The sequence below is a fragment of the Dioscorea cayenensis genome, chromosome 17, assembly GCF_009730915.1.
Source record: "Dioscorea cayenensis subsp. rotundata cultivar TDr96_F1 chromosome 17, TDr96_F1_v2_PseudoChromosome.rev07_lg8_w22 25.fasta, whole genome shotgun sequence".
Taxonomy (NCBI): domain Eukaryota; kingdom Viridiplantae; phylum Streptophyta; class Magnoliopsida; order Dioscoreales; family Dioscoreaceae; genus Dioscorea; species Dioscorea cayenensis.
In genome coordinates, this window is record NC_052487.1 from 18933027 (window position 1) to 18948271 (window position 15245).

At 32.7% G+C, this 15245-nt stretch overlaps 1 protein-coding gene and 1 long non-coding RNA gene across 2 annotated transcripts; both read left to right on the forward strand.

Annotated features, from left to right (window-relative positions):
• The first annotated feature begins 450 nt into the window (after positions 1-450).
• LOC120280551 lies at positions 451-1546 on the forward strand. The gene is made up of 2 exons (XR_005542354.1): positions 451-648; positions 823-1546. It is a non-coding gene; the product is annotated as an uncharacterized LOC120280551 (long non-coding RNA).
• Positions 1547-3065: 1519 nt separating this feature from the next.
• Positions 3066-4921, forward strand: LOC120281212 (protein GRAVITROPIC IN THE LIGHT 1-like). The gene is made up of 2 exons (XM_039288091.1): positions 3066-3114; positions 3506-4921. The coding sequence occupies exons 1-2, from the start codon at positions 3066-3068 to the stop codon at positions 4813-4815; spliced, it is 1359 nt and encodes a 452-aa protein (XP_039144025.1). The 3' UTR covers positions 4816-4921.
• Positions 4922-15245: the final 10324 nt, after the last annotated feature.

Here is a 15245-nt window from a genome sequence, read left to right on the forward strand (position 1 = left end):
TCGGGTCATAAATTAAAAATTTTTCAACCCATAACTAAACCTTTTATAGTATAGAACCGGTTACACGTTTCGGTTATAACCTAGTACTGGTCATTTGACTTGATCCGTTTTTCACATGCCGGATTTTAAACTTGGCCCCTTGCTCACATCTAGAAATAAGTAATAAAATAGATTAATATCATATTTATTCAGACTTAAAATACACAAACTTCTCTTATCAAGTTTTATTAGATTAATCAAAAAATTTATATATATATAAAAAAATTCCTGTTGTTTACATTACTGAGTGTTTTATGAATGTCTTCAAATTTTCGGCAGTAAAGAATGGAAAGTTCTGGATAAATCGTAGTCTTGTAATTAACTCCAAGGGTAAAGGGCATTATTGACATTTCAGGTAGTGTAAACGTTATAAAAAAGACGGGAAAATTGAAAGGAATTTTTTTATTTTTTCCTACGCCCAATGCCGCGTTTCCAGACGCTACCTTTCACTCGCCATCACATCCTCGTCTTTGCCGTTCTCTAGGGCATCATAGATTTCCATCTCGTCTTTGTTCGCCAGCTCTCCCTATCTTTGTCTTCATTCTTGATCTCAATCTCTCTCGATTGTTCTAGGGTTTCCGATCTGAATCCCTCGATCCGAAGCTCCAGGTAGGATTTTTTAATTCTTTTTTCTTTTTCTTTTTCTTTTTTAGATTTTTTTTTATTTTTTTTTTGAAGTTTTACTTCAAATCTCGATTTTGGGGGTGAAGAGAACTTGAATTAGATTTTAGGGTTTTTTTTTCTTCTGATTTCCTTTTTCCATGGTTGACTTGCTTAAACTAGACGGCTAATGGAAATAAGGATCTGAAGCTCATCAGCCACTTATTGATCCTAAGCGCAAGGTACGCTCACTGAATCTCAACCCAAAAATTTCTCTCCTTTTTTGTGAGATTTTTTGTAGGCTTTATTTTGATGTATTCGTTTTTGGGTTTCATTTTTGTTTTCTTTGTTCTTTTCCTTCGATTCCAATTTCGTGCCTGACTGAGTTGACTCGCTAAAAAGCCTAAAACCATTCGGCCAATGGGTTGAAACCCGATAACCCGATAACCCGAACCTTTTGTATCGGGTTTTAGATCCGGGTTTCGTATAAGCTACGGACTGAACCACATAAAGTATTTATATATATATATATATATGTTGATCTCGGACATTCACTCATTCATTCATTCTCTCATAATTAATAATTAAAATTAGGTACTTTTTATTTAAAAATAATAACATTTTTAAATAAAAAAATCTTTGATAAAGCTACGGTAAGGAAAGAAGAAAAAAAGAAAAAGGAATCTTTCTGTCATTTTGTACGAGCGACCCTATAATTATGGCCAAATGGTGAGTGAAAAATGAATATGTGTGGGTTTTGCACGTGATTCTGATGATGTGTGTGAATGATGGGGATAGGTTCATTTATTGAGTCTGGTCCCCAGCGCCTGATATGATCATTGTATTTCTGTATTTTCTTGAAGTCAAAATAGCAGAGATGGACCATTAACACTGTTTTTTTTTTTTTCATAAATAATGCTCCGTACAAGTTAATTTAATAAATTTAAATATATAAATATATATATAGAAAACAACAACTGCAGACTTAGAACGTCTTCAGTACAGTATCAATGAGGGTGCTATTGTGAAATTTAATTATGAGTTAATTGGGTTGATTCGTTTTGGTTTTTTTTTAATAAATGTTTATTGCAGATTTAATAGAAACATGATTTAATGGTTTAGATTTGTTCAGTTACTGTGCATAAATTGATTGAACGGTTTAGATCAAATCACTATACATTTTATTTTTTACTGTGCTATTATTTATAAGCACATTGATATTATTCATGAAACAGTGCTGAACCATTGATCAACATTCGTAGATTTCAAAAGAAAAAAAATAATGCAATATGAAATGATGACAAGAATCTGTGATTGAATTGTATAAAGAAAGCATAAGTGTTTTGAGTATTAACTCTATATATTTGTGATCATCTTTTTAATTTTCTTTAAATAGACTTTACTTATGGATTATTTATCAAAAATATATAAATAAATTATCAAGAAATAATGTTATTTTTTAATGAGAGGTTGTGCAAAATATTCTTATTTAGATATATTTTCTTCATGGAAACATTAATAAAATTTGGATGAGATTAAGTGTTCATCAATCCTATAAAATTTAGACATACATGATCATTGAAAAATTATGAGTATATTAAAAATTTTCAGTTATTATGAAAGATGAATATAAATAATTGAAGACAGACAAACAATTGCTTGGCTTTTTTCAAATTCCAACCATCACCATGGCTGTGGAGTACTTTTTCTTGGTTTTGCCTCTCACGCTCTTGTTTTAATCTTTATTTGTCTGCTGTCTCTTGGCATGATTTTTGACACTAAAACCGAGTTAACTGCATTGATATTGTAATTTACTCTTTAACTATGCTTTTTTTTTTAAAAAAAAAAACAATGTAAGCTGTTTTTATAATTAGAAATTCGTTTCATTCATCAAGCGGCTTGTTTTTAGTTTGAGAACAACCATGATTTTTTGAGTCATACATGAATGAGTTACTAATACTTTTTCACCACATTTCAAACTAGTTATCATCCGTATGTCAGACGTTTTTAATATTCAAAAGTTCAAAGATTAATGCACCAGGCTTGAGTCTCTCCTATTCAAAGTCTTAGCAAGAGGTCCTACAGAATAAAGGAAGTCCAATTGTTAGGAAGTATCCCTTGAACACCTGATTGGCCCTCTGGAATGCATGGTTTTGGATAGTTGGGAGGGCACAAAGTGAGGTGGGTGGTGGGGAACTGCACAAAGTCTCTCTTGATTCATTCTCTGTAGTCCCAAGTTTCCCTCATTTTTCAATTCAAATCCAATTAAGCTTTTACTCTGTTTCTAGCTTATCTCCAACTAACAGCTTGTTGCCAGTTGCCACTCCTAACATAACCTGGATGCCTACTAATAACAACTATTCTTAGGCTCTTAACTCTTTTGTTTTTTCGCTCTTTTTTTATTTCTTCTCTTTTGTTGTCCTGTTATGACCCTTGTTGGCCTAGAGATCACCAGCACCATGCCAACTTTCATCAGTTCATTAATCTAATGTCTCCCACCGCCACACTAAATTAGTCAGCTCACATCATAAATCTCTGAAATCCTCATTTCATAACCTTTTAGATGAAATGCCATTGAACTACTAATTTTCTGTAATGTTTTTTTTAGTGTACTCTACGCGTCTACTTCTCCTTCTCTTCTTCTTCTTGGAAATAATAATTAAAAAAAAAAAGTCTATAAACAAATATTTTTTTGTGTTAATAAATAAAAAAAACAAAAACAGAATCTAATAAAAAGAGCCAAAGTTTTCTGCCGCTTTAATACTTCTCACAGTGATAGTGTTCACAGCTCATAGTTTCACCAATCTTCTCAAATGGAAACGGCGAGGCTTGCAGCACCGAAGACACTGAAGAAAGCCTTGACCAGCATCCTCCGCGCCCGGCGCTCCCCGGACGACAACGACGACGACACCGCACGCAAGCTCAAGCCCTTCCAAAACCTTCAACCAATACCCGACCGTCCTACTCTCCGATGCCAACACCGACAATCCCAAGAAAGAACACCAACAACAACAACAACAACAACAAAAACAAAAACAACAGAAAGACACAGAGCCTTTATTAGACAACATCTTCGTCTCCATCTCCGGCATCAAAGCCTCCTACGCCCAGCTCCAACTCGCCCAGTCCCCATACAACCCTGACACCATCCAAAACGCCGACGAAGCCATCGTCTTCCAACTCAAACACTTGTCCCAACTCAAACACTCATATCTCAAAAACCAACCTTTTACCCCTCAACCACCCCTCTCCGCTCAGATCCAAGAACAACAAAACCTCCTTAAAACGTACAAAATCACCATCAAAAAGCTTGAGTCTGAACTCCACTACAAAGACGACGAGATCCACTCCATTGAATCACAACTACTCGAAGCTCAATCCCAGTGCTCCTCCATCGAAGCCAAGCTCCACCCAAACCGCTCCCTCTCCGCTCTCCGTGACCTCCATCTCTCCGGCCTCAACCCCACCCACTTCCTCTCCGCTCTTCGCTACACCGTCAAGTCACTCAGGCATTTCGTCAAACACTTGATGGCCGAGATGGACTCCGCCGGATGGGACCTCGACGCCGCAGCCACCGCCATCCACAACGACACCCCTCGCCGCGATCTCGCCTTCGAGTCCTATGTCTCTTTAAAAATGTTCTCCGATTTCCAGCGCCCCGATTACGGTCTCCGTGGCTTGGATTGCTGCGGCTCATGGGATCAGCACCGCTTCTTCAATGAATTCTCCTCATCCACGCATTTGAGCTGGAATCAGCTGTTCAAAAGGAACGCTCAAGCGTGGGAGTTTGTGAGAGCGAAGTACCTCGCCATCGTTCATCCCAAGATGGAGGCTTCCTTCTTCGGAGATCTAGAACAAAGGGGTCTTTTGAGTTCGGGACGTGGGTTTCCAGACTCAGAGCTTTTTGCTGAGTTCGCGGAGATGGCGAGGCGGCTCTGGCTTCTCCACTGCTTGTTCTTCTCGTTCTCGCCGGCGCCGGCAATCTTTCAGGCGGCTAGAGGAGTTCGGTTCTCCGATGTATTCATGGAGAACGCTGTTGGTGAAGAGACGACGAGCTATGGTGGTACTAAGCGCCGGCCCACGGTTGCGTTCACGGTGGTCCCTGGGTTTCGAGTGGGCCGGGCCGTTATACAGTGCCGTGTCTGTTTGTCCAGTAAGAGCAATCAACGGTCATGATCATAGCATCATCATCATCATCATCAAGGCTATTTTGGTTGTATCAGTAATGTATACTAGTATTATTATAGTGAGCTTTAATATTATTTTTAATGTTTTATTTTAATTTTTGGTTTTAAGTAAATATTTATATTTATATTTATCTGAATTTTATTGGCATAAATATTTTTTTTAAAAAAAATTTTAATATAAAAATTTATGAAAAGGATGTGAGATTATGGAGAAATGGGAAGCTTGTGCAATGGTCCAATTTTTTTTTGGCAGAAATTGTTGTCTTCTTTTGTTCCTTGGGAACTTCATGTTTTGTGACATTGTGCTGCCCTCTGACCGGGTGGCTGGTGAATTGGGAATCGGGATTGATGGGTGGTTGGCTAAGTCAGGGACTACCTGATAGTGGTATAAATAAATAAATAATGTTAATATTAGTTAATTATAAAAATAATTAACAGTATTTTGGTTTATTGGCACTATATCTATATCTCAAAAATCGTGAAAGCATGTGGATGTTAAAGTATTAATTATATGTCTGTACACTTAACTTTTCTTAAATGTGATGTTTTTTTTTATATACTAAAGTTGTAACGTGTTTTGGACTCTTTTCTCTATATTTTTTTACTTGTCACCTTAGAAACTTTGTGCATCATTAAATGTTTTTTTAAATTTATCTCTTTAATTTAATGTATTTGTATAATTTTTAATAAATCAAAATCAACTAAGCATTAAATTATATTCTCTACTAGTGGGGTTTTAAATAGGGGTAGTTTTAAAAAATAGTAGATTTTTTTATAAAATATAGGTAATTAACTAATTTTAACCAATTTTTCTTAATCGGTATGAATTAGTAAAATGTGACAATTAAAAAGGAATGGAGGAAGTATCATATACACATGTACACAAATTACTGTTTATTAAAGATGTTTATTTCTAATCATTCGATGACGATTCAATGATTATTATTTATGTAGAAATGGTACCAATTTACTATTCTTGATCCTTGTAGGATTGTTCAATACTGTTTATGAATAAATTTTAACCGTTGGATGGGGATCCAACGGCTACCGTGGACGTCCCTAGATTTGAAATCTAGGGATGCCCCTAAATGATGGATGCTCTATATTTGTTAAAAAAGTAGAGGATCCGCAAAGAAAATCAAGAGAGCAATAAGATAATCAAGATTCACGAGGTTCGACAATGTGCATACGTCCTCAGGAGTGGATATTCCTCTTATTCACTTGTCTCGCCTCTCTCAAACAAACAGGGTTACATGTAGATACAAATCTTATCCAGATACAGTTTACGAAATAAACCAATGCTCTCCCAATAGGACAGATGCTATCGCTCCACTCCTACGTCTACTCGTTTACTTCCATACACAATATATATATATATATATCCATCCAATTTTTTTGTAAAAATATCAAATTTTTACGTACTAATACCTATAGACTATATAAATTATGTTTAGAAAAAAAATAAAAATTTAAAAAAAAATAAAAATTTATTATTTGACCCAATAATATTTTATAAATAGGTTTATATAGTATACTTTTTTTTAAAGAAAATCTATTATTTAACTCTTTCATTTATTATAAATTAGCTTATATAGTATAAATATTATATTTTTAATAAAAAATTGTAAAAGGTTACTGTTTGACCACTTGATATTTATAAATTAGGATATAACATATAGAAAATATATATTTTTAGAAAAAAATATTTATAAAAATCTATTATTTGGCCTATAGCCTCCCCAACCAAATTGGCTCGGTCGAACGATAATGAATATGTCCTACAACTTAATTTGAATATATATTTTTTTAAAAGACAATTTTTTATACCTAGTTTTAATTTTTCGAGTCAACACCCCCCTTTATTTTCCTTCTAACTCTAGGGACATCTCGATCTTAATGACTGTGACTTTTTTTCTCTGTTTCTAGATAGAAGTGTAAGGTATTTGTTTGGTTTCTATCTTTATTTTTGTTAGCGGATTGCTAATCAATTTGAACGGCTATGATCTATTACATTAGTTTTGTGATCATCATCATTGGCTATGATCTATTACGTTAGTTTTGTGATCATCATCATTGTGTATCCTACCATGTAACTGTTTCTAATACTAATATATATATATATATACATATATGCTTTTCCGTCATTAATTTTTTGAATTTTGTAAATTTTATTTATATATTTTTTAAAATACTAAAAATATGACAATTTAGTAATTTCAAATGAATTCAGATTTAAAAACTAGGATTTTTTTAAAAAAATATTTAAAAAAATTGAGGGATTTTTATTAAATTGGAAGAATTAATAAAAAAATAGAAGAATTGGTGGGATTTTCAGATAGTTCTTGTTTATAGCAGGTCCATGGAGCTTTCTATAATACAAAATTCATTTGAAAACTTATTGCATTAGATTTTAGAAAAAAAATGATGAAAAGTTGCATTACTAAATATTTAGAATGAAAACATTCGAAAACTAATAAATTATTTATTAAAAAAATGTAGTAAATTAATTAGGAATTTCAGTTCAAAATAAATGTATTACACACTATATTGCTTATTTATAGTTTGATATGTGCAGAAAAGAAAATGTAAAGCTTAACAATAAATTTCTAAAGTTAAATTTATTGTTCTTGTTTTGCTTTTATAATTAAAGAAATTGGAAGGCATCCAAGCACTATTCCTCTCCTTTGTTTAAATAAAAATAATCTTTCTAACTTTATATAAAGCTAAAAAGAGAGTTCTAAAGAATACATACATACATAAACATATACACACACATATTTCTTATTTCTTTCTTTGCTTTCTTCTTTTTTATTCACACTTTTCTCCTTGTTTTTTTATTTTTTTTTTTTTACTACTTTCTACTTTCTTTCCCTCAAGTTTCATTTCTTTCTTTTTTTTCTTTCATTCTTCCATTTTTTTTCATTCCTTTTTCTTTTCAAACATTGATTCTATTGTGCCATCATTATAGTTATTCCTTCATTTATCTAGAAAAATTGATATAGGCTCCCTACCCTAGATGCTAATGTTGTTAGACAATTAAATCAAATCAAAAGAAGCATTAATTTTCGATTTCTCAATTGTAATTATGAAAACTTCATAGGAATTGACTGTTAGGAAGCTTAAAAAAAAAAAAAATCATATCTCTCTATAATTTAAAAAATCAAATAAAAATATATAATATGTGAGAATTAATTACAAAATTAATTAATAAGCACTTTTACATTAGGGGGAAAATATACATTGGGTAAAAAACTAGTTAATTATATAATAATTTAATAAAATTAGACAACCTAGAGGGGTTGTGAGTTGTTTTTTTAACCTAGCCCAGTCAAACTAGTCTAGTCAACCAACCTATGCGTGCCAAAATAGCAATTGATTTTATACTGTGACGGACTTAATTACAAGTTGAGATATTTCCAACCTGTGACCCAGTGGATGAGAACGCTTGCACACCCATTACTAGTTATATTGTAACGGACTCGATTATAAATTGGAATATCTTCAACCTGTGACCCAATGAGTTGGAATGCTTGGGCGTGCCTGACTCAACAGCTATAATGTTGTTGCGCACTTCGATGGCAAATGACTATATATATATATATATATATTTAAATAAAACAAGTGGGCTTTCACAGGTGAGTTCTGATGTTTTTCAGCGGTTTTGAGAGGGTCGGGTCAAGTTTGCAAGGCCAACTCAACACAACCTACCACAGTCTATTTAAGGACTTTGAGGGGTCTGTTAACTAGTATTGCCCGTTGGAGACAATCACCGTGTCAATTCCATAACAAAATCATAATAATAGCACTAATTAAAAAAAATTGAACAGATATAAATAATTAATCATGAAAACGAAACTATAAAGGTAGAGTACCATATTTAGTCCCTCTAATATAGTCAGTCTGCCCCTTTGGTCTCTCTAATATAATTTGTTCATAGGAGGTCTATGTATTTTAATTTTTGAGAAATGTGAGTCCTCATATGGACCTCCTAGGGACAAATTATATTAGAGAAAAACTTTATATTTCTCAAAAATTAAAATATCAGGGACCTCTAGGGACAAATCATATTAGAAGGGACCAAAGTGACAGACTGATTATAGTAAGGGGACTAAATAAGGTATTCTACCAACTAGAAACAATGAAGATTTAATTTATAAATAACAATTTGATTGAAGAAATCAGCTATACCTTATGCTTCTTATCCTCAGGAGGTGGTGTATGCTTCTCCGGTGCTGAACGTTGCTCAAGTGTTTGGACTATGATGCTCTCTAGTGCCCCACATGAGTCCAGCTTCTTAAGACTTTCATCTTGAATGAATTTCTGGTTAAAAGATCCTTTGGAAAAACTCGATAAATCGCATCATTTTAGCTCTAAAAACCCTAGGTTTGCTTGGATGAAGTGAAAGGATGGGTTCATAAAGTAATGGAAAGGAGGGAAAGGGAAGGGAAAGGAAGGATTGAATACATATCTTACTTGGGGGGAAGGAAAGTAAAGTAAGGGTTTTCACTATTTTGTGTTTGGTTTGGAAGTAAAAGAAAGTAAAGTTATGTAATGTTATTACCAAAATACCCTTATATTGCTCCAATTCAAACACAAAAAACATAGGCATTTGGATTATTTTTATTTATGTTTTTGCACAACTAATCCAAATTTTTGGTTTGGGCCTTTATCATTTCAACATACAAATTCATCAAAAGCCTTTATATTATAAGCTAGAGTGTTCCAATGGAGAAGAAGAGGAAGGAGAGAGCAAGAGAAAGAGAGAGTGTGTGGGCCCAGAGGACAATTTTTATAACTAACTGGCATTCTACACGTCTCGCCATCCATAACAACCTGTTTAAAAGGTATTTTTAATCCATATTTTCAAAAAATATTTTCAAATTATTTAATTAAATTATAATTTTTTAAAAATAAATTTAATTCATATTTTTCTGAAAATATTTAAAATGTTTCATTAAATTATAAATTTTTAATTCATATTTTCTGAAAAATATTTAAATTTTAATTAAATTATAATTTTTTAAAAAATAAATTTTTAATTCATATTTTCTGAAAATATTTAAATTTTTTAATTAAATGAAAAAAATTTAAAATAAATTTTCATTCATATTTTTAGAAAATATTTAAATTTTAATTAAATTATAATTTTTTAAGTGAACTTGTAAATCAAATTATATGTTACTCAAATTACAGTGTAATTGAAAATGTTGTATTTTAAATTACAACATTGTTGTTTGGATTGTTGTAATTGTAAATTCTGCATTTACTTTATTTTTGTTTGGTGTGGGCTCCTTTCTTTCCACCCGGCCTTTGATTAGGATTGACCGGATAAAAAGCATGGATCACAAATCAAATCTTAATATTTTGTAGACTTGAGGATTGTGGGTTCATGACTTCCATTAGAGGGCGATCCCCTAATGTTAATTACTACCGGACATTGTCACGAGAACCTCCGATTAAGAAAAATAAGTGTGAAGAAAAAGCAGTTTCGACAAATAAATTTTTTTATTCATGAATTCATAGACTTCGTTGAAAGTACAAGAGTTTGGAATTTAATCATCTTAACGCAACAATAATTGTAGCCTTTTATCTCCTTCCACTATTTTCACGAAAATTGCGCTTTGACTTTTGTTGACTTTTTGGTCTTCGCAATCGCAGTCGAAATATGCATCTTGAACATAACTTAAAAAAACTGGTGAAGTTGTGTCTTAGATATTTGAATTTGCATCTTGGACTTGATTTGGAACTTGATTTGATTCTTCGTAAGCTTGACCTTGAGCTTGTGAAACTTTTTGCAACTGGTGAACTCTCCAACGCTTTATCCTTGAGGTTGTTGAGCTCATTTGTTGATTTATTTGGAACTTGGATCTTTGATTTTTGCATCTTAGATTTAATTTGGATTTCAAAGTCTGTGGATTCCCTATGTTGATGAATCACAAACTTGGTTTGACCTTTCATAAACTTCGTCGTCATGCTTGTGAAGCTTTTTGCAACTTATGAACTCTTCAGCGTCTTAGCTTTGAGGGTTGTTGAACTCATTTGTTGACTTTGTTTGAAACTTGGAACTTGGACTTTTCAGTTATCATCTTGAATTTGATTTGGAACTTGATTTGATTTTTTTTTACAAGCTTCGGTCTTCAGGCTTGTGAGGCTTTTTGTAACTTGTGAACTCTTCAACATTTTAACTTTGAGGTTGTTGGGTTCATTTGTTGAATTTGAATTCTTTAATTTGACTTAAAACTTCATTTGACTTTTCATAAGCTTCAGCCTTTAGGCTTGTGAAACTTTTTGCAACTTGTGAACTCTTTAACACTTCAACTTTGAGGTTGTTGAGCTCATTTGCTGATTTGTTTGAAACTTGAAACTTGGGTCTTGACTTTGAACTTGCTCCTTGGGAATTTGATTATGTATCTTAAACTTTGATTTGGATTTCAAGTTGTGGATTCTTTGTATTGATGAATCACAAACTTGGTTTGACTTTTCATGAGCTTGAGCTTTTATGCTTTAGTGAAGCTTTTTACAACTTAGTGAACTCTTCAACTCTTCGTCCCTTGAGGTCGTTGAGCTCATTTGTTGATTTTATTTGAAACTTGAAACTTGGACATTTGATCTTTTGCATCTTGGATTTGATTTGAAACTTGATTTGACTTTCCATAAGCTTCGGCTCTTGGGCTTGTGAAACTTTTGTGGAACTTATGAACTCCTCCAAGCTTCAACTCTGAGGTTGTTGAGCTCGTTTATCTTGGATGTTTTGAGTTTGTCTTGAATTTGATCCGGACTTTAAGTTATAGATTCTCGCGTTGAGAAATCGCCAAATATGGTTTGAGCTTTTTCATGAACTTGGCTTTTTATGCTTGTGAAGCTTTTTACAACTTATGAACTCTTTGACTCTTCATCCTTCAGATTGTTGGGTTCATTTGTTGAATTTGCATTCTTTTGATTTGATTTGGAACTTGATTTGGAACTTCATTTGATTTTTTTCATAAGCTTGGCCTTTAGGGCTTGTGAAACTTTTTGCAACTTGTGAACTCTTGACATCTGTAATCTTGAGGGTTGTTGAGCTCGTCCATCGATTCATCATTTTTAATGCCTTGATTTTTGATTTTTGATTTTTGATTTTTGATTTTTGATTTATTTTTTTATTTTTATTTTTATTTTATTTTTATTTTTATGAGAATGCTTCGCTTTTTGAAGGTCTTGAAATTTCTTTGTCACTCTAAAAAGAGTCAATGGCCTCAAAAAGGGTCGATGAGCTCAAAAAAGAATTTTATTGGTTTTGAAATTTTTCATCCCTTCTAAGTGAGTCGATGGCCTCAAAGCAGAGTCCATGAGCTCAAAGAGGGTTTTAAGGGTTTTTGGAATGTTTCATTACTCGAGAGAGAGTCGATGGCCTCAAAGCAGGGGTCCATGAGCTCGAAAGAGTTTTAAGGGTTTTGAAATTTTTCAGTTACTGAAAGAGAGTCAGATAGCTTCAAACGAGGGTCCATCGACTCAAAAGAGAGTTTTAAGGGGTTTTGGAATTTTTTTATCACTCCTAAGAGAGTTAATTGCCTCAAACAGGGGTCCATCGACTCAAAGAGATTTGTCATCACTCCAAAGAGAGTCGATGGCGCTCAAACCGGGTCAAGAGCTCAAAGAGAGTTTTTAAAAGGATTTTCGATAGCCAATCCGCTTAGTGATTGTTAAGATGCAATGAAGAGGCCCTCGAAAAGAGAGCAATCGACATGCATTAGACATCACGGTAAGCTTAAGGGGGTCTTGTGAAATTACCAAAGTACCCCTCATCTTCGCTAAAAATCCTTTTTTTTCTTTTTATTTTTTCTTTGCATTGAGGCCCTCTAACTTTTCATTTTTTCACATTTTATGAAATTTTGCAAATGAACCCCCAAACTTTCATATTTTCATATTTTTTCATGGCTTTTTGCTGGTTAAACCCTCGAGCTTTCATATTTTCGCACATTTTTCACAATTTTGCATATGTGTCCTCAAATACTTTCGCTTTTTACTTCTCCATAGATTTTTGTAATGAAACCCAATTTTTCTACAAAAATTTTTTTGCCGAATTTTTATATGAGAGCCCCTTCTATCTTTTTCCTCTTTTTCTAACAAAGAATCCAAATATCGAATGAATAACATTCGTCTCGAATTACATCGAAATATTAGCCAAATCTAAAGGCCAAGACATGAGATGGAGGTTTTGATTCTGAAAACGTCTTGTGAAGTAATACATAAAGACATGCTACTTTGGTATATAACTCATTACTCATTTAAGCAAGGAATGCATGGTTCACAAAAGCAATCCACAGTGCATGTCCCACCATGACTAATATTCACATAGGAATGAATGAACAGTGAAGCACGGGTTATGAGAATTTTTGTTTTGTAAAACTAAAATCTAGGCATTTTGCATTGATGCAACTAGAACATGTATATGTATAAATATTTTTGAATAGAATTCTATAAGAGCATCTACCTCTTTCAGTCATAAGCACTGACGAGTTTCTCAAGCATGCCTCGAGATTTGTGCTAGGGTTCCCGAACATCATCTTGCTTGCCGTGGTGGAGCAATTGATCTTCTCTTTCTTTTTTTTTTATAGGGAAACATCAAAATGCTAACAAGTCAATTTGATGAAGAACTTCATCGATGATCTCTATGATTGAATGTTGTCTCTCGCCATTGATCTTCCTATTGCCTCGGGATTGAGATCGAGATCCGGGATCGGAGAAGAGAACAAGCAACGAGGCTTCTTAGGTTACGCCGGGTGGTGGCTGGCCAGGCCTATATACATCGTCACCACCAGCTGCTTGTACTTCATCTTATCCTTGACTTTCTTTGGCTCATCTCGTCAGAGAAAGAGAGAGGGAAGAATAATAGAGCTGAAGGACCATTGATCGGACTCTTTTTTTCTTCCCTTCTCCGCTCTCCTCCTTCTCTTCTCTCCCCTGCTTTTTCCCTTTTTTTCTCTTCTTTTTCCACAAATCCTCAACTTCAAAAATCCTCAACCTCGAGAGATTTTTCCTTCTTCACTTTTAAATTTCAAAATCCCTTCTTATCTTATCAATTTCTTTTTATTTCTTTTTTATATTCTCACTCGCGACATCATTTTAGCCCTCATATATATTTTTTTATTTGATTTTTTCTAATATTTTTCTTCTATTTCTAAAAAGTCTATATAAACATTTGGTATGATGCAAGTTAAATGATATAATCACCCTGTAATTGAGATGGTAAGATTACCCCTCCCCACCCCCACCCCCACCCCCCACCATGAATTATTTATTATTAATTAATTAATACTTTATATATATAAAATAAATAATTAATTTTATTTTTGTGTTTTGCCATTTTCTGAATATATGTTCATTATATATATATATATATATATATATATATATATATACACAATATATTTTGTTATTTGATAATTAGAACATGCCTTTTTGTGTTAATCAAAATTTGGTTGGAATGATGGTCATTGCCATAAACATTTTTATGCTTTAAATTATGTATTTTTAATAAAAATTAGAATTTATTGGTAATAAATTCTGATAATGATTTATATTTATTGCTAATGAATAATAAGTTTATATTTTTCTTATAAATGTAGGATGTAGTAGTTAATGATTTTTAATGTTAATTAGTAATTCTATTTATTTGTTCATTACAAAAATAAATTTTAATTCAATCACCTTGTGACAAAATACATCCATGTTCATAAAAAAAACGCTAAAACACAGTTTTCATTGTTTTTATTAGGTTTTCTTTTAAGAAAAATTATTATTATTATTATTATTATTATTATTTTAACTTTAATTCGATTTTAATTTTCAAAGCTTTCTTACCTCTTAAAAAAAACTTATTTTCTTAAATCTGTCACAAGTTTGATTAGTTTTTTCTATTTTGTTGACAAGTAACTGAAATACTAACCCAAAATTAATAATATTATTATAAAAAAATAAATAGTTGACATAAAAAATACATAAAAAATAGCGTCTATATACCCATGACTCGATGTCTTGAAGCTAACCACACCTATGGGGTTAGCAAATCACACCTACGGACTTAGCAATTCCGTAGGTATGGTTTACTTAGGTGCGGTTAGCTACAAATAGCATTATTGTTCTATTAATTCATATTATCTACACATCAAAAGTAATGATAGACAAAAATACAAACATGAAGCCTTGTTCATCCAAAATAAGATATTCAACCTTCATAATTCAGAAAAAAGAGAGAGGACTGATCTTTATTCTTGATGATCTCATTAACCACTTGAAAACTAAATAAAGAGAAAAAAAAAAAATTGAGAGAAGGCCCAGTCCATTGATGATGAATTTTTGTTGCTAAATAATACAAAGTCCAGTCCCATTCATGGACGATCAGGATTTAATCCGGAGATCACATGAACGAGCCCTGTT